The sequence below is a fragment of the Vulpes vulpes genome, chromosome 8 (genome assembly GCF_048418805.1).
Source record: "Vulpes vulpes isolate BD-2025 chromosome 8, VulVul3, whole genome shotgun sequence".
Classification (NCBI taxonomy): domain Eukaryota; kingdom Metazoa; phylum Chordata; class Mammalia; order Carnivora; family Canidae; genus Vulpes; species Vulpes vulpes.
The window spans coordinates 62,378,066-62,398,627 of NC_132787.1; the positions used below are offsets into that span (position 1 = coordinate 62,378,066).

At 36.2% G+C, this 20,562-nt stretch overlaps 1 protein-coding gene across 1 annotated transcript in view; it reads left to right on the plus strand.

The window, feature by feature from the left end:
• The window catches only part of ALMS1 (ALMS1 centrosome and basal body associated protein), a 223,335-nt gene that overhangs the window by 46,168 nt on the left and 156,605 nt on the right, over positions 1 to 20,562 (plus strand). The window contains exons 4-8 of the mRNA XM_072766940.1: positions 2,233 to 2,350; positions 3,540 to 4,012; positions 5,564 to 5,682; positions 5,788 to 5,937; positions 11,491 to 11,650. Of these exons, the coding sequence (XP_072623041.1) occupies positions 2,233 to 2,350; positions 3,540 to 4,012; positions 5,564 to 5,682; positions 5,788 to 5,937; positions 11,491 to 11,650 (1,020 nt within the window). The remainder of the gene's footprint in view (positions 1 to 2,232; positions 2,351 to 3,539; positions 4,013 to 5,563; positions 5,683 to 5,787; positions 5,938 to 11,490; positions 11,651 to 20,562) is intronic.

The following is a 20,562-nucleotide window of genomic DNA, read 5'->3' on the forward strand; positions in this document are numbered from 1 at the left end:
CTGCTTTCAGCCCAGGGTGTGATCCTGGAGACCTGGGATCGAGTCCCACTTGGGGCTCCTTGCATGGAGCCTGCTTCTCCCTCTGCCTGTGTCTCTGCCTTTCTTTCTCTCTGTGTGTCTCTCATGAATAAATAATCTTAAAAAAAAAAGCTTTCTAATAGAATCATTCAGTAGTGGAAAGACTATATTACAAAATAGTGAGCTTTACAACACTGCAAAATGTCAAGCAAAATTCTCTAATAGAATTTCAACGTTGGGTAGGAGATTGTGTGATGTGGCTTCTAAAATGTTTTCTAGGTAAAGTTTTATAACTCCAGCTTCCCATTTACTGTAGATAAACATTTTTAATTATTAGAGGAGATCCCTGATCTGATAGCTAGAGCACATTTCATGATTGTTGTTTTGTTATGCATGAATACAGTCATTGAGGGATAAATTGGTTTCTTTGCTAGGCACTGTGGATACAGCTGTGAATAAAGTGGATGTGGAGTTGACAATCTAAGCATACAGACTAAAAATTAAAACAAGAGTATGACAGTTACTATAGGGAAGGTGTGCAGTGCAGTATTACAGATATTCTGAAATCCAGAAAGTATATTGTAGGAACGGTGTTAGATTCATAGTGAAAGAACAGTTTAGTTTTAGTAAAACATCACCTATTCAATTGAATTAATATTAGATAGAATGCTGTTGGTTTTATAGTTTATTTCTATTAAGATTTTTTGTTTTATAGTTATATAAATGGTATAAATAATGAGTTTATACCTAGTTTGTCCACATTTAGGCACATATAATAAGAATTATTTAAGTTAATGTGTAGGAATCCACAAGAATTATTTTTCCTTTAAATCAGCATTCTCAAACTCTTTGGTCACAGTACTCCTTTACATACTTTAAATGTACTAAGGACTTCAAAGAGCTTTTGTTTATGTGGGTTAATACTATTTCCCATATTAGAAATTTACAAAATATTTATTAACTCATTAAAAAATAACAACTACATGGTATGTTAATATAAGTTACATATATATAATATGTATATTTTAAAGATTTATTTATTCATGAGAGATACAGAGAGAGGGGCAGAGACACAGATAACAACTCCATGGTATGTTAACATAAGTTACATATATATAATATGTAAATTTTAAAGATTTATTTATTCATGAGAGATACAGAGAGAGAGGCAGAGACACAGGCAGAGGGAGAAGCAGGCTCCCTGAAGGGAGCCTGATGTTTGAGACTTGATCCCAGGTTCCAAGATCATGCCCTGAGCTGAAGGCAGGTGCTCAACCACTGAGCCACCAAGATTTAATTTGGCATCCCAAATTAAATATTTTAAAAAGAAAAATAGCTATTTTCCAAAACAAAAATATTTAGAAGAGTAGCATTATTTTACTTAAAAAAAAAATCTCTATAATGTTTGACCTAATAGAATACAGGTAGATTCTGATACCTGCTTCTGCATTCAATATTTTGCTATTTCATAGATGATGTAGCTTCTGGAAAATTCTACGTAAACCTTGTGAGAGAATGAGAATGAATAAGGCAAATGGCATCTTAATGTTATTTTTTTTTTTTAAGATTTTATTTATTTATTCATGAGAGACACAGAGAGGGAGAGGGGGGTCGGGCAGAGACACAGGCAGAGGGAGAAGCAGGCTGTATGCAGGGAGCCCAACGTGGAACTCGATCCCGGGACCTCAGGATCACGCCCTGGGCCGAAGGCAGGCGCTAAACCACTGAGCCACCCAGGAGGGATCCCCTTAATGTTGTTTTGAATATAATCTTGACTCTAGGCACTTCCTAAGCATGTTTTAGGGATGCCCAGGAACCTGTGGACTACATTTTGGACATTATAGTTAAGAGCATTTGCTAAGAAATTAGAGTATTTAGGTTCATTTCTCACTCTGACGTTTAAGCTATTTGAATGTGGGCAAATTAATATTTCTTAAATTTTATAATCATGTTTCCTCCCTCATCTGTAAGATGGTATAATAATACCTATCCTTCAGGGTTATCATTGAAATATTGTATGTTAAGTGCCTGAAATTTTTCAGGCTGTGAATAAATAAATGGTAGTTGCTGCTGCTGCTCCTGTTATGTTATCATTCTGATGCTTCTAGAAACTTTCAGATGGCAGCGTTATTTAGGTTCTATAAAGTATTACATAATTAAGCTAAGCAGTTAACTTTCAGCATTCCTAACATTTTTATACTTGAAACTTTGCAGTCATACAAGACAACTTTGCTTCTCCTGATTTGCCTTTGCTGACATGCTTGACACAAGATCAAGAGTTTGAGTCTGATTCCTTATTTCAACCCAGTGAACTAGAATTTGTACCTCTGAGGTAGGACAATTTATTTTTATATTTGCATGTAACCTTTCTACTCTTTTCTTATTCTAAGTTGTTTCTAATATTAATGGCTTCAGGCTAAGGTGAGGGTTTGGAGTCTCAGCACACACTCAGACGGTAACAAGGCCCTAAGTTAAGACATGATGCATATTAATATGGCATAGTAACGTATATGTAAAAATGAGGTAGGTAACTAGTTAATTTAAAAATAATTTTTAATGTATTTTAGTATTTCAGGCATAGTTTATTTTTAAATTTTTATTATTGAAGAATAGTTGACATATAATGTTATGTTAGTTTCAGGTGCACAGCATAGTGATTTGACAATTCTATTAATTTGCAGTGCTCACCATGACAAGTATGGTATGATATGCTTGAATCTAATGTGATAATGTATGTCAACCACACTCAAATAAAAACATTAAAAAAAAGCAATAGAGGTTTACAGAATAAAAACCTTTGCCTTTCTGCTATGTATTACCTTAAAATTACCTTTATGAAAAAATGTTCTGTATATAATAGACAACCAATAGATTACTGTTGTGTTTTAGGAGTAGATCATTTTTTTTAAGATTTTATTTATTTATTCACAAGAGACACAGAGAGAGAGCAAGAGAGGCAGAGACACAGGCAGAGGGAGAAGCAGCCTCCATGCAGGGAGCCTGATGTGGGACTCGATCCCGGGACTCCAGGATCATGCCCCAGGCCGAAGGCAGGTGCTAAACCCACTGAGCCACTCAGGGATCCCCTGAGTAGTAGATCATTTCTTAAGGGGTTTTCAAGAGCACAATAAATGACTAGTGAAAGAATTAGTGAAAGTTAAGTAAGTATTAAATTATGGTAGGTGGTAAACATTTTAAATAGTAAAGTCTGAATTTTTATTTAATCTTTTTTTGGGAGCAGTATGAAAATATTCCTATTTTTTGGTAATATTTTAGGAGAAGGCTGAGAAAATATCAGGGTCATAGGATGGGAGTCTTCTGTTCATCTTCTGTTCAGAAAAAATTTGCCTTGTTCAGTCACTAACCACTTTAAGGGAATTTGAAATTAGAACTTTGCTTTTTCAGCATACTTCTCAAATAATGTTGATTTCAGTGACATATCAGTTTTGTATTTTTCATGTTAGTATTTAAAAAAATGTCTTAAACATTTTATTTATTTATTTTTAACTGTATATTTTCAGGGGAATTCCTGGTAAGTCTGAAGATACTGAATGGTTTTCTCGGCCATCGGAAGTTAGTGAAGCTTTATTCCAGGCAGCCTCAGAAGTAGCTTCAGACTTAGGTAACAGTTGTATTACTGTATCTCAGCACTCACTTATAGCTAGTACAGCTGTTGAGTCTCAGCACTCTTTTTTACCTCTTGAACAAGGGACTAAAGAAGAGACCATTTCGTCTGATACAGTCGATGAACTGAAAACCCCCAAAGACTTTGATAGTTATGATGCTCTTTGTTCCTATATGACATGGAAGACACAAGAAGTTCAGGAGCCAGAAACCAGTTTAACTGATAAAGGTCAAGCTTCTGTTTCAACCTCATCTTATACAAGTGATGAATACATGACTCCTGAAGGAAGTGACAGTTTTGATGCTTCTTGTTCGTATGTGCAGTATTGGAAACAGAAAGCTTTACAGCAGTCAGAAAAATATTTAACCAGTAAGGATCATCATTCTTATTCAGATTCTTTCGACACAGTTGATAAAAATACAATTCCTAAGGGGAGTGACAATTTTAGTGCTCCTTTTGCATATATGCCGTGGAGCAAACACCAAGCTTCCCACCATCCAGAAACATGTGTGATCAGTAAGAGCCATGTTTCCTTTCCGCATGAAGTTGCTCCTCATTTTAATAACAAAATGTCACATTCTTTCTTGCATTGTCTCTTGGAAAGAAGAGGAGAGGGCATTCCCTTGACAGCTCACGGTCATTATTTTGAAAGTGTTTATGTAAGGGCTCCAGCTGAGAATGAGGTGAAAGAAGTGATGAATTCTTTGGAGGGGTATGAAAGAAATGAAGAAGGTCTGGGGAAAGAATTATCGCAAGGTTTTGAACTAAAGGAGAATAGAAGTGCTTTAGTATTTTCAGAGGTGCATCCCAGATCTTCAGAAATACAGTATTGTGAGAATATTGTAGTTCCTGGTAATTCTGTAAAAGTTTCAGAAATACATATACACTCTAGTGGACATGGTACCTCTCAGATGGAGGTTTCTGGTGTTCCTCTTCAGACTATTAAATCCACCTTGGATCAGGTATCAGAACGACTGTATTTTCAAGAGGAAGGAAACCAAAGGGCCACTTGTGTTTTTGGTGGAAAAAGTGTCGATGCTTCTGAAAATGTAGCCTTTGAGGTAGTTATTGCCTCTATTGAGCCTTCCAAGAAAGAGAATACAGTAAATGAAATCCAAACTGACATCAGTAAGTTTTTAGTAAATGACAGCCAAGAAAGGGAACCAAAAAATCCACATCTTTCCCTATTAAATTATAACAATGAAAACTCTTTCTTTGATGAGCTTAGTCATCCATGTTATCAATCTCCTCCTGGGGTGTTTGAATTAGAGGCTTCAAAATCATTGTTGCATAAAAAAGTTAATGGTGATAGCTCCCTGTATTGGCATCTTAATTTAAAATCACTCCCCAGTGCTCCTCAGGAAATGTTCATTAAGCCACTTTCTCTTATTCCAGAGTTTAAGTCATCTGCTTCTTTAAGTGAAAAATCTCACAGCCAGGCTGTTAGTCTTGGCAAAGCACAGTCAGCTTTATTTCAGTGTGATCTAGACAATGAACCATTTCTTCCCATTGGGAAGATAAAGTCTGTTCCTGCTCTTGACCTTGCAGAGAAGGTAGGATCTTCAAACATTTTTTATCCAATGAAAGTATCGACTTCAGATTCTTTGGTTTTACAAGATTTAAGAAGATTTGAAGAAGTTGCCGATTCCTCAAACTATATTTTGGGTAAGAATGTAAACTCTAGTAACATGTTGGAAGGTCCATCTGCAGTTGTGGGAAGCAGCTTTTCAGCAAACTTGGTGACATATGATGCAAAGTCACAAGGTACTTTACCAGTGACCAGTAATGCATCTTTAATTACAGTCAGTCAGGGGACTTTGCTGAAAGCTGATGCAGGCCAAGGTAAAATTCCTTGGCCTATGGGAGACAAGTCCAGTTTTACCACACATACAATTATGCAAAATGACTCCTATTTTATAGAGGGCCTGCAGGGGAAGCCTGAATCTGGCACCTATACTCTGGATGATGATACTGAATGCTGTAACCTAGATGAGAATGCTGTTGTATGCAGTACAAGAGTTGATGATCTACAAAGAGAGGTGAGACACAATGAAATGATAGTTGGGGAATGTGGTCTTTTCCAGTACTATTTCAGGAAAATGTGTTATTAACTTGTTTTTATTTTACTTTCTACTATTGCCCAGATATGTGAACAAGATGACTTGACTAGTGAATGCATTGAGCTAGCAAGTTTAAAAAATGTGCTTGATGATCTAGAGGTTTGTGACAGCTCCCTGGACTGGGAATCTGACTTACAACTGCCATCTAAGGAAGAGAGTGATTTTGAAGAGCCCGTAAGTTTTTCTGTTTGACATTTCTTGTGGGGTGGGGAAAGAATATTTTAGTTGAAAAATGGGGACGAAAGTAAAGGGCCTATTTCTATCCTCTAATACCAACATGCAACTTACAACTTAGTTTCAACTGATATCCAAGAATATACTCCATTAATTTGTTAGGGGTTTCCATAAGAGAAATATTTGTGTTTCAGAGACCATAAGAGTTAGTGAGTTCTGTGGTGTCTTGGAAAAGGCCATCCTTTGGAGCTCCCAGGCCTTTTTTTATCTGGAGACATGCTAACTCTTCCTGGTTGTGCCAGCAAGAACCTTTGGACAATGTTAAGATTAGGCTCACTGGTAGACATAGTCAATTGTACATTTTTTTTTTTACTCTGTCTTCAATTTATAAGCATTGGAATAGACCCTGGAATATTTAAATATTTTTTTTAGAAGCTCCTGAAAGATTTGACTTTTTTTTTTTAAATGTATATTTTTAAAGATTTTATTTATTTATTCATAGAAACAGAGAGAGAGGCAGAGACACAGGCAGAGGGAGAAGCAGGCACCATACAGAGAGCCTGATGTGGGACTCGATCCCAGGTCTCCAGGATCACGCCCTGGGCTGCAGGCGGTGCTAAACCGCTGTGCCACCGGGGCTGCCCGACTTTTTTTTTTTTTTTTTTTAAAGATTTTATTTATTTATTCATGAGACAGAGAAAGAGAGAGGCAGAGGGAGGAGAAACAGGCTCCATGCCAGGAGCCCGATGTGGGACTGGATCCGATGTGGGACTCCATCCAGGGACTCTGGGGTCACGCCCTGAACCAAAGGCAGACGCTCAACCGCTGAGCCACCCAGGTGTCCTGAAAGAGTTGACTTTGAAGGAATTTTGAAAATTTCAGAACCAATGTTTGCCCAGGAAGGATACTGAGAGTCTTAATATCCACACTAGTTAGTGTCCTCAAAGATAACTAACTTCCTCTCTCCCAAATGAGTGACATATCTATGTATATACACATTCCTTCCATTTATATCATTATTCTGTGTGTGTACTAGAAAACTGAGGTGTTATAAAAATTCTGTGTTAGCCTTTCTTTTATACAAGACTTCATTTTTTTGGATCCTTGGATATCTGGGCTTTAATGTTCCTTTGGTTCCATTGCTCATCCTCTTTTGTCTGATATGGTCAGCTTCTTTATAATATATCCTTATATCTTTATATTATATTAGTCATTTTATACAGCTATACAATAGATGTTGTATACTTAATGTTACTTTCCTTTTCCTGTTTCCCCATGTGTAAGTTTACTTTGTTATTGGAAAGCTGCTAGTTTCGGTTGCAGTCATTTTTAAACATTTAGGTTCAGGCAGGTGATTAGAGAAAATGAACAAAGATTTTTTTTTTTAATTTTTATTTATTTATGATAGTCACAGAGAGAGAGAGAGAGAGAGAGAGAGAGGCAGAGACACAGGCAGAGGGAGAAGCAGGCTCCATGCACCGGGAGCCCGACGTGGGATTCGATCCCGGGTCTCCAGGATCGCGCCCTGGGCCAAAGGCAGGCGCCAAACCGCTGCGCCAACCAGGGATCCCCTGAACAAAGATATTGAGATAAACTTTTCCTTTTATTTATAAAAGGAAATAAATTATTTATAATTATTTAATCATTTATAATTAAAATTATTTATAATTATTGAACATATTAAAAATCGAAATACAGAGAACTGTGAGGTTAGTTTTATTTTCTTTAATGTTCTAAAGTTGGCATTGTTTAATTCTAATTTTCATTCTCTTAACAATGGGGATGAAAATGATAGCTAACACTGTGTGCTCAAATACTATGCTAAGAGATTTATTTATATACATCAATTCATTTAGTCCTTTGGTCAATCCTATGAGATAGGATTATTGGGGGTTATTATCATCCTGATTTTACAATTGATATTTAGAGGGTTAAGGAACTTGCTTATTATTATTGAGGAAGTAGGGGAGCTAGTACTTGAAACTAACCTTATCCATGTATTTAACCATACTATACAATAAACTGCCTTCCTGTTTAACTATTCTTCAGTGAAAGCAAAGCCAGGATTTTGCATTATTTTGGCAAGAGTGAAAATTTTGAAGGGGATTGGTCAAAGTGAATTTCAATAAGAATGAGAAACAAATATGATCAATTTTAAACTTAGAGTTTCTCATTTTTTTGATAGATCACTTATGTAACTTACAACAGCTTTTTATACACATATATTTAAAGAAATGTAGATACATATTCAGTTAATAGTGATGTGCTAAGATTAACTCTGACCAGTATTCCAGGTTTTATTTGCCCCTAGCTATAGCCCTAAGTATATTTTTTCAGTGTAGGGAGGATGTTCCATGTATTATCTTTCACTCTTACCTCCATTCTGTGGTCTGCAAGTTGTAATGCCAGTATTAGGGAAACAACGAGCCAGCTATGGTAGTAATCTTCCTACACGGCTCAGCTTGCTCTTGGAGGGCTTGTTTGTTCCTTGGTTTCTTTCTTATTCTCATCTGTGTCTCAGAAGACTCATTTATACTTGTTTGCCTTACTTTGGTACCTAATCATCATTTCTCTAAATGATTATTTTGGCAGCTACTTATGTATGATGTAGCTTGGGGTTATGAAAAGAGTGTAGAGATTTGGAGTCAAAACCTTGTTCAATTATTTTTTAGCCTCATGCATTTGGCAGGTGACTTTGGAGGATTATTATACTCATCTGCATAAAGAAATAAGAATAGTAACAATCAGCCTCATGCATTGTTATATTGAGTGGGGTAGGGTATATAGTACTGCCTGGCTATTAGTTCTCTTCACTTTACTGAAACTAGACTCCTAGGCCCTCACCAGGAGTTTTCTCCTATTATTATTACTCCTGTTTTTCTCTTTCCTTTTTCCTGGTAGCAGCATATTACATTCTTTTAGCTTTTGTGTTAAAATACTGTTTTAGTACTCCTTATTTTGGCCATGTAACTAAATATTATTTAAGATTTACTTTTTCGATTTCTTTTTGTTTTGTTGGTTCTACCTCTTCCACCAAGTACCTATTTTCCTTTCAGGTTTTTTTTTTTTTAAGGTTTTATTTACTTATTAATGAAAGACACATAGAGGCAGACACATAGGCAGGGGGAGAAGCAGGCTCCATACTGGGAGCCCGATGTAGGACTCATCCAAGGACCCCAGGATCATGACCTGGGCTGAAGGCAGACACTCAACCAGAGCCATCCAGGTACCCCTCTTCTCAAGGTTTAAATGCTTTTTTCCGTGTGATGGTTATCCCATCCGTTTTTAAATCCTAATATTTCTATTGAGGTAGACCTAGACCTGAATGCTATCTTGCATAAAATTTTCCATCACCTTAGATGCAACTTGCCTATATCGAAAGAACTCAAACTTTTTTTTATGAAATCAGACTTGTAGATTTTCTTAATTCTTATAGAGAAGTTAACATTTCTTGGTGTCTTCATCATCTTTGATTCATTATTGATTAAAAACTGGGAGATAAACCAATTTTCATTTTTTCCTCCTGATTTCTCCTGTTTTCAATTAGTAATGAAGATCTGGTGATCTCTTAAATTCTTCTCATCTTTTTCACTGTATGTTTTCATTTCTTTTTTTTAAAGATTTCATTTCTTTATTAGAGAGAGCATAAGCGGTGGGGTGGAGAGGGAGAGAGAGGGAGTAGGCTCCCTTCTGAGCAGGGAGCCTGATGTGGGATTTGATCCCAGGACCCTGAGATCATGACCTGAGCCAAAGGCAGACACTTAACTGACTGAGCCACCCAGGCACCCTACATTTTCTTTTGTATTACTTGCTCTAGTATCTGTTATGTTTCAATGCTTTGATATAATGAAATTTTGTTTATTTCTATATTTTAATTCTAGTATAGTTAACAGTGTTATATTAGTTTCAGGTGTACAATATTGTCCATTTGCAATTCTATAGATTAGTCACTGCTGATGGTGGTAAGTGTACTCTTAATTCCCTTCACCTATTTTACCCAGCCCTCTGCCAACCATCAGTTTGTTCTCTGTAATTAAGAGTCTGGTTTTGTCTCTTTTTTTTCTTTGTTCATTTGTTTTGTTTCTTAAATACCACATAAGTGAAATCATATATTTGTTTCTCTTTGACTTATTTCACTTAGCATTATACCTTCCAAATCTATCCATGTTGTTGCAAGTGGCCAGATTTCATTCTTTTTTATGGCTGAGTAATATTAATGAAATTTTATTGAAGTCAAGATTGGAATAGAAACTTTTTTATTCCTACATTTGGAAGCTCTAGAGCAAAACTGATATTAAATGCACATATGTGCCTGGGGGGAGACACACACACACACACACACACACAAATACATAAGTTAATGAGCTGTACTTCAAAAAAGTCTCCTTTAGGAATGGGATAATTGAAAACTAAGAACTTTGTGCTATGTTTAGAGCAGGATTTCTCTTACTGTTATCTTTTGGGATATGATAATTCTTTGTTGTGGGGGGCTTGTTTGTGCATTTTAGGGTGCTGACCAACATCCCTGGCTTCTCACTAGATGCCAGTGGCTACCCTCCCTCTACCCCGTGCTCCAAGTTATGACAGTGAAAAATGTCTCCAGGCATTGCCAGATATTTCTTGGTCAGGGAGAGATGGATGGGGGCAAAATCTTCCACACCTGAGAACCACTGGTGTAGAGAAACCTAGACCAGGGCAGTAGAAGTAGAATATTTATTTTAATACCATCCCAACTTCTAAGACTGTTCATTACTACACAGTGAAAAAACCTTGATAAAAGAGAATGGAACCAAATTCATCCTTAGGTACATTTTTTTCTCCCCTGAGAAGTATCAAAAAGAGGGAATAATATTTTTAGGAAAATAATGAAACCTAAAAGTAGTATATTGTTTTATATGAGAGTATGATGTGAACCTGGTGAAAAGTTCTATATATTTATGAACTGACATCACCAATGATGGTTTCTAATTTCTTTTCTAATAAGTACTTGCTGGGATCTGATGAATCTTTGAGAACTTCTTTTTCAGCATTTAACCTTTACTTCACTGTCAGTTTATATTTCCCACTACTTTTGTTTAAAGAAGTTTGAGGACATAGTATTTTGGTAATTGATCATAGATCCAGTTCTTTGATGCTTTAATTTTTTTTCTAAACATTTGTGGATTTCTTGAAAATTATTCCTGTTCTCTCTTCCCTCCTTTCATCTTTACTTTTGACAACATACCTCTCCTTTAAAAAAAAAAAAAATTCTTGCACTTGTCAAGAGTAATACCAAAGTTCAAAATCTTCAATGATCATACTTTTATATGGAACAAACTTCTAGGCTTCCTATCTGTAATATTCTAATATTTTATATAGGCAGACTTCCAGACCCTAAGAATAATTTGTAGAGCCTTCCTAGAATTGACCAAGCAAGATATGACTTGTATATGAATTTAGGATGGTTGAGAAGATGATCTTAAGAAATTGGTATAACTGCTTAGTATTTTCATGAATGTGAAGGTGAAGTCTAAAATTAATCCTATTTTCTTGATTTTTTTAAATCTTTTATAGGTAGGTCATTCTAATACGGACATTAATCAGCCTTTTTCATCTATATTGCCTCCATTTATTCCTCATGTGCCAGCCAGAGAGTTGGAGTATCACTCTTCAGATCTCAGAATGTTGAGAGTATCTCCTGACACTGTGCAAAAGACTCTCAAACATTCAGCAGGTATGTAGAAAAGGAGATATTAGGTGTTCTTATGGCTAGCTTGTTAAAAATACCTTGCTAAGGCTAATTTTTTATTTTTAAACTCCTGTAATAATGTTAACTTTGGATTAAATGTATTTATAAATCCCCAGATATTTTATTAGATGAATCATTTGGTTTTTCATTGTCTTCTCTATGGCAATGTTATAACTGAATTACATGAGGAGTCTGATATTAGAGTCAGTTTATTATTTCTGTATTCCATTCTGTTACTTGAAGGGAAAAAAGAAATTAATGGAACAGAAAAGGAGAAGAGTAGATCCAAATAAGTTTGTAGAGAGGAAACTGAGAGATCAGTTCTGAGGTAGAAAACAAGATTATCTGCTGATGGAGATGTAGTGAGTGGTAAAGGAGGGTTAGGGGGTTTGAGGAGAGTAGCTTGGTGCAGGCTCAGAATTTAGGTTACTAAGTAGGAGTTGCAGCTGACCAAGAACTAGCAAAAGAATTGGCAGGTAGTTCTGAGAAGTCAGCTGAGATTGGAGATAATTTTGTAATGTTACCAGCCTTAATGGAATCTCTGGTTTTTCTCTATTAAAACTCAGGACTACAGAAAATGAGTTATAGGATTGGTCCTTGGTTGAGGGATTTGTTGAGTGGCCACATGGATATGGTGGATGGAAAGCAGTGGAAGGGAATCAGTAAGAGTTGATCACCTGTTGGTTTTAGCCTGCATAGAGAAAGAAGAGAAACCACAAGAATTATTAGTTGGAGAAAATAGAAGGGACAGAGGTTTATTTATGAAGTTGAATAGATCATGTGGATATAACTTATGGAGAGAGCTAGAGTAATGGGTAATTTTGGTCAGATTGAAGTGGTACATTTAAATGGGGATTTGTTTTAAATTTAAATTTAGATCAGTTTGAAGGGTGATTAGATCCATTGTATGGCCTTGGGATTGGATAGTAGAAATTGAATAAAGATCAATAGGGTAGAAAACAAATTGTGATTTTGAAGCTATCTTATTGGCTTAGTTAACTATGTTTAATTATCTTCTTGTTAATATGGGATTTGAGGTTAAGGGAAATCTGTGAACCCAGTCCTTGAAGTCTTCACAAAACAGGAGGAACTGGGAGTTGCAAGGAGAAAGTGATAGTGGGGGATGGTAGAGAAGCTTGTGTGTGGCCTAAACCTCAAAAAGGAGGTTTCATTTATTTTTATTTGAGAAATACGGAAAATAATGGTAAATCATTGTGAGAAGTAGTTAAATGTCACTTCCATCTCTCCTTGTTTCTAGAGAATATGTGGAAGAGGGCAGTATGTGAGACAGATTATTAAATAGCACAAAGGTTTCAAAGAGCACAGGAGAAAGGTTGAGAGGGGAGGAGTAAATCTTGGGAAGAACCAAGGTAAGAAGACAGAGCAGTAATAGAATGTGGGGGCAGGAGATTATTTGCTTTTGTCTGGACCAGGGATTTTAGTGATGAGCATAGTTGAAATCACTGTATCTAATTGTTTAAATGTATCAGAAAGAATTTTGATGTCAGAATTATTTGAGAGTCTCAGATCATGTCTGGCCTGGTCTCAGAGGTGAGAGGAGGACTACCGTAGGATTTGAGAAGGGCACCGTGTCTAAAAATGTCTTCTTGGGGGCTCTCTCTTTTAATGATTATAGCATGGCTTGATAAAGAATTCTCAAGTTGTAATCTGTATCACCCTGCTTTTGCCTTTACATCCTTTGAAATTGTCCTAAAATTCTGGATATATTCTGTTCTGGGTTTTTTTTTGTTTTTTTCTCTTTTTTCCCCACTTTACATTTCAGTTTGGCAAGTTTCTGTTGACCTACCTTAAAATTCCCTGATTCATTCTTTGGTATATCCAGCCTATTGATGAGCCCATCAAAAGCATCCTTCATTTCTGTTACACTGTTTTTTGACTTCTGTCAATTTCTTTTTGATTCTTTGAGTTTCCTTCCCTCTGCTTATATTACTTAGTCTCTTCAGACTGTTTTTTTTTGCCTTATAACATGCTTTGTAATTTTTTGTTAAACACTGGGCATGATGGGGGCACATGGGTGGCTCTGTGGTTGAGAGCCTTTGGCTCTGGATGTGATCGAGGGATCCTAGGATGAGTCCCAGCGTTGGGCTCCCTGCAGGGAGCCTGCTTCCCCCTCTGCCTGTGTCTCTGCCTCTCTCTGTGTGTCTCATGAATAAATAAATAAAACTCCTTTTTAAAAAGAACAAAACCACTGGGCATGATGTATTAGGTAAAAAGAAGTGAGGTAAATAGGCCTTTGTTGTGAGGTTTTGAGTTTACTGGCTAGAAATTAGGCTGTTTAATTGTTTGCTGTAATTGTTGTCAGACACTAAAATTTCCTTTGATGTCCTTGTTTTTTCTCTCCTGTTGTCTTTTGGTTTCTGTTGACACTCCGTTTTATTTTTTAATATTTATTATTTTTTTTATTTTAAAGATTTTATTTATTCATGAGAGTCACAGAGAGAGAGAGTCAGAGACACAGGCAGAGGGAGAAGCAGGCTCCTGCAGAAACAGGCCTGACATGGGACTTGATCCTGGGTCTCTGGGATCATGCCCTGAGCCAAAGGCAGACACTCAACCACTGAGCCACCCAGGCATCCTGACCTTCCTTTTTAAATAGGGTCTGGACCTTGCTTACATTCCATCATCTGTAATATTCTGTTATTATAGAGAAGCCTTATTGATGTAGTGATAAGGTGTGGAGGGGAGAGGTTGCATTATAATAATCTTATGATTAGGAGTCAGTCTTTAGTGAGCCTGTGTCCCTGAGCTATTGCTTTTACAAGCACTTCTTAGCATTTTTCTTTTGCCTAGGTGAAGTAGGAAGCCTGGGAGGTGGGGTTAGAGTTGTGTGTTTCCCTTCTCCCAGGTTGGTTAGATTTTGGTAAAACCCAGTTGGTTAGACTCTGGTAATAGAGTTTCCCTGAGGCCAGTCTATCTGGTCTTCTTCTAAAATGATTATCTTTCCCTGTGCCAAGAGTATGAGAGTATTTTTGTCTCATGTTCATCTTAATAGCTTTGTGGGGTCCCCAGAAGTAAAGCTCATGAAAATGTAGAGTTCTTTCTAAAGCTCGGCCTTACAAGGGCTTTTTTGTTTTTGTTTTTGTTTTTTGGCCTTAAGAGTTCTCTCTAAAGTAAGTTCATGCTTAGCCTCTAGCAGTTGGTTAATTAAAGTTTAATTTTTCCTAGGCATTCGTGATTCCAGTGTCTTCTCCGTGCAATATGTGATTCTTTATCTTCATCTCTCTCTGGTTTTCAGGATAGTTGTGAACTCACAACTTTGTGAACTCACTTCTCTGATGGATCCAGGAGTTGTTGATTTTCAGTTTGTTCAGTTCTTTTCTTCGGTAGATATGCGTGACTTCTAAGCTCTTTACATTGGACAAGAAAATTTTCTTTTTAAAAAATTGTCAAAATATCTAAGAGCAACTAAGCTAGAGCTTTGGAAGGAGAAATGTATTTAGAATGGAAATGAAGCCATCTGTCATTAGTTTTTTTAAAAAACAGTTCTATTGAAATGTAATTTTCATGTAATACATTTCACCCATTTACAGTTCACCAAGTTGTACAAACATCACTATATTCTTAATTGTATTTTTATTTGTTTTTTGAGTTGTTATTTAAAAGCTAGTTTGTTAACATACAGTGTAATATTAGTTTCAGGTGTACAGTATAGTGATTCGACATTTCCATAAAACACTTGGTGCTCATCACAGCAGGTGCCCTTCTTAATCCCCATCATCTATTTATCTTGTTCCCCCACCACTTCCCATCTGGTAACCATCCTCACTACACTCTAATTTTTGTTTTTGTTTGTTTTTAAGATTTATTTATTTATTTTAGAGAGAGAGCAGGCACAAACAGGGGGAATGGCAGAGGGAAAAAGAGAGAGAAGCACAGAGTTTGCTTGAGGATTCTCTCTCTCCCTCTGAAAAGACAGAAAATAACAAGTGTTGAGATGTGGAGAAATTAGAACCCTCATCATGCTGATGGGAATGTAATATGTTACACACTTTGGAAAACAGTTTAACAGTCCTTCAAAAATGTTAAATGCTGTTTCCATAAACCAGCAACCCACTCCTTGATATATATCAAAGAGAAATGAAAAATATACACAAAAACATGCACATGTTCATAGCAGTATTATTCATAACAGCCAAAAACTGGAAAAAATCCAAATGTCCATCAACTGATGAATGGGTAAAAAAATGTGACATATCTATACTTGGTAATAAAAAGGAATGAGTACTGATACTTGCTATAATACAGACAAATTTTGAAATCAATGACAGAAGCCACTCACAAAAGATCACATGCATGATACATACATACAAATCAACCACATGATTTGATTTATATGATAATGTCCAAAATAGGCAAATTTATAGACACCGTGGATTAGTGGTTGCCTAGATTGCCTAGGGGTGAGGGAGGTGTGGAATGAGGACTGAGTACAAACAGGTACAGGGTATGTAGGTATAAGAATGTTTTAAAATTAGAGTGTATTGGGCTCCCTGGGTGGCTCAGTCAGTAAAGTGTCCAACTCTTGATTTTGGCTCATGTCATGATCTCAGGTCCTGGGATTGAGCCCTACATCAAGCTTTTTGCTTGATTTTTTAAAATCTCCTTTTTTTGTTATTTTCTGTCTTTTCAGTTAGAGCCATTCTGGTGGGTATGGAATGGTATCTTTTGATTTTGATTTACATTTACCAATTGCTAATGATGTTGAGCATTTTTTCTTGTTTATTGGCCATTTGTATATCCTTAGATATTTACTTTTTAACTAGGTTACTGATTTTTTAAATATTGAGTTGTTAGAGTTCTTTTTATACTTTGGATGTAGGTTGTTTATCAGATATATTATTTGCAAAAATTTTCTCCCGCTCTGTGGGTTGTCTGTTCACTTACTTGATGGTATTGATTGCAGCACATAGTTTTGAATTTTGATGAAGTCCACTTTATTGGTTTTTCTTTAAGATTTTTATTTATTTGAGAAAGAGAGAGAGAGAGATCAGAAGCAGGGGGGAAGGGCAAAAGGAGAAGCAGACTCCCCGCTGAGCAGGAAGCCCCAAGCCAGACTTGATCCTAGGACTTTGGGATTATGACCTGAGCTGAAGGCAAACATTTACCCGACTGAGCCCCCCAGGTGCCTGGTTTTTCTTTTTTTTTTTTTTAAATTATATATATTCATGAAAGACATATAGAATGGGGCAGAGACACAGGTAGAGGGAGAAGCAGTCTCCTTTCGGAGACCCTGATGTGGGACTCGATCCCAGGACCCTGGGATCATGCCCTGAGCCAAAGGCAGAGGCTCAACTGCTGAGCCACCCAGGCATCCCAAAAATTAATATTTTAAGTAGTGGTAAAATATACATGACATAAAATTTACCATCTTAAACATTTTTAAAAACATAGTTCAGTGCCAAAAATACATTCACATTGTACAACTATCACTGCCATCCATCCACAAAACTTGTAAAACAATCTCTGTAACTATTAAACACTAATTCCACATACCTCCTGTTAGTTAACTCTCATTTTACTTTTTATCTCTCAATTTGACTACTTTAGGTACCTAATATAAGTGGAATTGTACAGTATTTGTCTTTTCACGACTGGCTTATTTCACTTAGAACAATCTTTTCAAGATTCATCCATATTGTAGTATGTGTCAGATTGTGCTGAATGTGTAGATATGTTTTGGGAATATTGCTATCATAATAAATATTTAGATCTGTGAAATTGGGTTGTCTTTCCTTTGAGAGAATGTCATCTTATATACTTTGATCTATAAATATGGGATGTCTTTCCATTATTTAGGTTTTCTTTATTTCTTTCAACAAGATTTTGTAGTTTTCAGTGTACAAGTCTTGCACTTCTTTGTTAAATTAATTGAGTCATTTAATCCTTTTGTTGAAAAAGAGATTGTTTTCTTTCTTTTTTTTTTTTTTAAAGATTTTATTTATTTATTCATGACAGACACACAGAGAGGGAGAGAGAGAGACAGAGACACAGGCAGAGGGAGAAGCAGGCTCCATGCAGGGAGCCCGATGTTGGACTTGATCCTGGGTCTCCAGGATCTGGCCCTGGGCTGAAGGCAGCGCTAAACTGCTGAGCCACCCGGGCTGCCCGAGATTGTTTTCTTAATTTCACTTTTGCAATGTTCATTGCTAGTGTATGGAAATATAGTTGAATTTTGTATGTTAGTTTTATAGCTGCAATCTTGCTGTACTATTTGTTTATTATCTCTAATATTTTTTTTGTGTGGATTGCTTAAAACTTTTTTATACAAGACCATGTCATCTGCAAATAGAATTTTCTGTCTTTCCAACATGGATGCCTTTTATGTACTTCAATTCCCCAACTGCCCTGACTAGAACCTTCAGTACGATGTTGCATAGAAGTGGCAAGGTTGGACATTCTTGTCTTCTTGCCCTGGTCTTTGTAGAAATGTATAAAGTCTTTTATCATTAAGCATGATGTTAGCTGTGGGATTTTTGTAAATGCTGTTTATCAGGTTGAGGAAGTTCCATTTGTAGTTTTTAGAGCATGTTTATCAAGTTATCCTGTAAGGGTGTTAGATTTTGTTAAATATTTTTTCTGCTTCTTTTATGATGATCATATGGTTTTTGTCTTATATTCTAATAATATATATAGGATTATTAATTAATTTTCTTTGTTGAACCAACCTTGCATTCTTGGGTACATATGCCGTTTGGTTATGGGCATACAATCCTTTTGTATGTTGTTGGATTTGTTTTGTCGGTAATTTCTTGAGGTCTTTTGTGTTTATATTCATAGTAGGTATTGGTGCGTGGATTTGTTGTGATTTTTGCTATTATTAGGTTTTGGTACAAGGATAATGCTAATGTCATAAGTTGAGATGAGAAGCATTGTCTCTTCTAGTTTTTAAGAGTTTGAAAAGGATTAGTTTTTATTGAATGAAACTCACTGTAAAGCTGCCTAGCATAGTCTTTGTAGAAGTTTTAAAATTACTAATTTCATGTCTCTACTTGCTGGAAGTCTATTTAGATTTTATATTTTTTTCATGAATCAGTTTTCGTAATTTTTTGTCCTTTGTGGAATTTATCCATTCCAGCGAGGTTATCTAATTTGTTGGCATATAGTTGTTCATGGTATTCCCATGTAATCCTTTTTATTTTGGAAGATTGTTAGTAATATCCCTTCTTTCATCCTGATTTTGACAATTTGAGTTTTTCTATTTCTCTTTTTCTTGGTGAGTCTAGCTAAATTTTGTCAATTATGTTCATATTTTCAAAGAAATAAATTTTGGTTTTTCTACTTTTTCTGATCTTTTCCCCAACTTTTTAGATCTCTGTTTCAGGGGATCCCTGGGTGGCTCAGCAGTTTAGCACCTCCCTTCGGCCCAGGGCGTGATCCTGGAATCCCAGGATTGAGTCCTGCGTCGGGCTCCCAGCATGGAGCCTGCTTCTCCCTCTGCCTGTGTCTCTGCCTCTCTTCCTCTCTCTTTCTCTCTCTCTCTCTCTCTCTCTCTATCATAAATAAATTTAAAAAAAATCTTTAAAAAAATAAATAAATCTCTGTTTCATTTCCAGTTTAGTCTTTATTTTTTTCCTTTCACATTTCAGCTTTAGTTTGTGATTTTTATGGTTTCTTACTGTGAAAGAATAGGTTATTGATTTGAGACTTTTTAAAAAAGATCTTTCATCTATTTATTTGAGAAAGAGAGAGTGCACATGCACATGAGCAGCGGGGAAGGGCAGAGGGAGAGAGAGAAGCAGACTTCCTGCTGAGTGAGTTGCCTGATTCAGGGCTGGATCCCATGACCTGGAGACCACAACCTGAGCTGAAAGCAGATGCTTAACTGACTGAGCACCTGGACGCCCTAAGACTTTGTTTTTGACATAGTGCTTAGAAATTTATGTTAGTGACATGCTCATAGTTTTGGTTTATTGTGTTTTTTACTTAATTCACCTAAAACACTTTAATTTCCATTGCAATTTGTTTTCATTGGCCCCTTGGTTATTTGGGAGTGTCTTGTTTAATTTCCACATATTTGTGAATTTCTTTTTGTTATTAATAGCTCATTTGATTCCATTTTTGTTGGACAGCACATACTTTGTATGATTTTAGGTTATCTAAATTTTATTGAGGCTCACTCTCATGTCTTAGTGTATAGTTTATTCTGTAGAATGTATGGTTTACTCTAGAGAAGAATGCACATTCTGCTATTGTTAGGTGTGTGTTCTATACATGTCTCTTAGTTCTAATGGGTTTATAGGGTTCAAGTCTTCTGATAGGGTTCAAGTCCTGTATCCTTGTTGATCTTCTGCCTAGTTTTCTGTTTTTGAAAGTAAGCTATTGAAATCTCCAGCAGTTATTGTTTAATTGTCTGTTTTATCATTTTTTGGGTCATATTTGCTTCCTATATCTTGAGACCATGATATTAAGTGCATTTATATTTATAATTGTTATATATTCCTGATGAATTGACTTTGTTGTTATAAATAGTCTCTCTTTAATTCTAGTAACAGTTTTTTTTGTTTGTTTGTTTTAAGGTCATTTTCTCTTCAGAATAGTCATTTCAGTTATGCTTGCTGCTTTATGGCATGTTTTTCATCTTTTTACTTTCAACCTATTTGTATTTCTGAACCTAAAGTGTATCTCTTGTACACACCTTATAATTGGATCTTACTGATCTTTTTTTTTTTTTATGATAGTCACAGAGAGAGAGAGAGAGAGAGAGAGAGAGAGAGAGGCAGAGACACAGGCAGAGGGAGAAGCAGGCTCCATGCACTGGGAGCCCGACGTGGGATTCGATCCCGGGTCTCCAGGATCACGCCCTGGGCCAAAGGCAGGCGCTAAACCACTGCGCCACCCAGGGATCCCTGATCTTTTTTTTTAAATCCAGACTGACA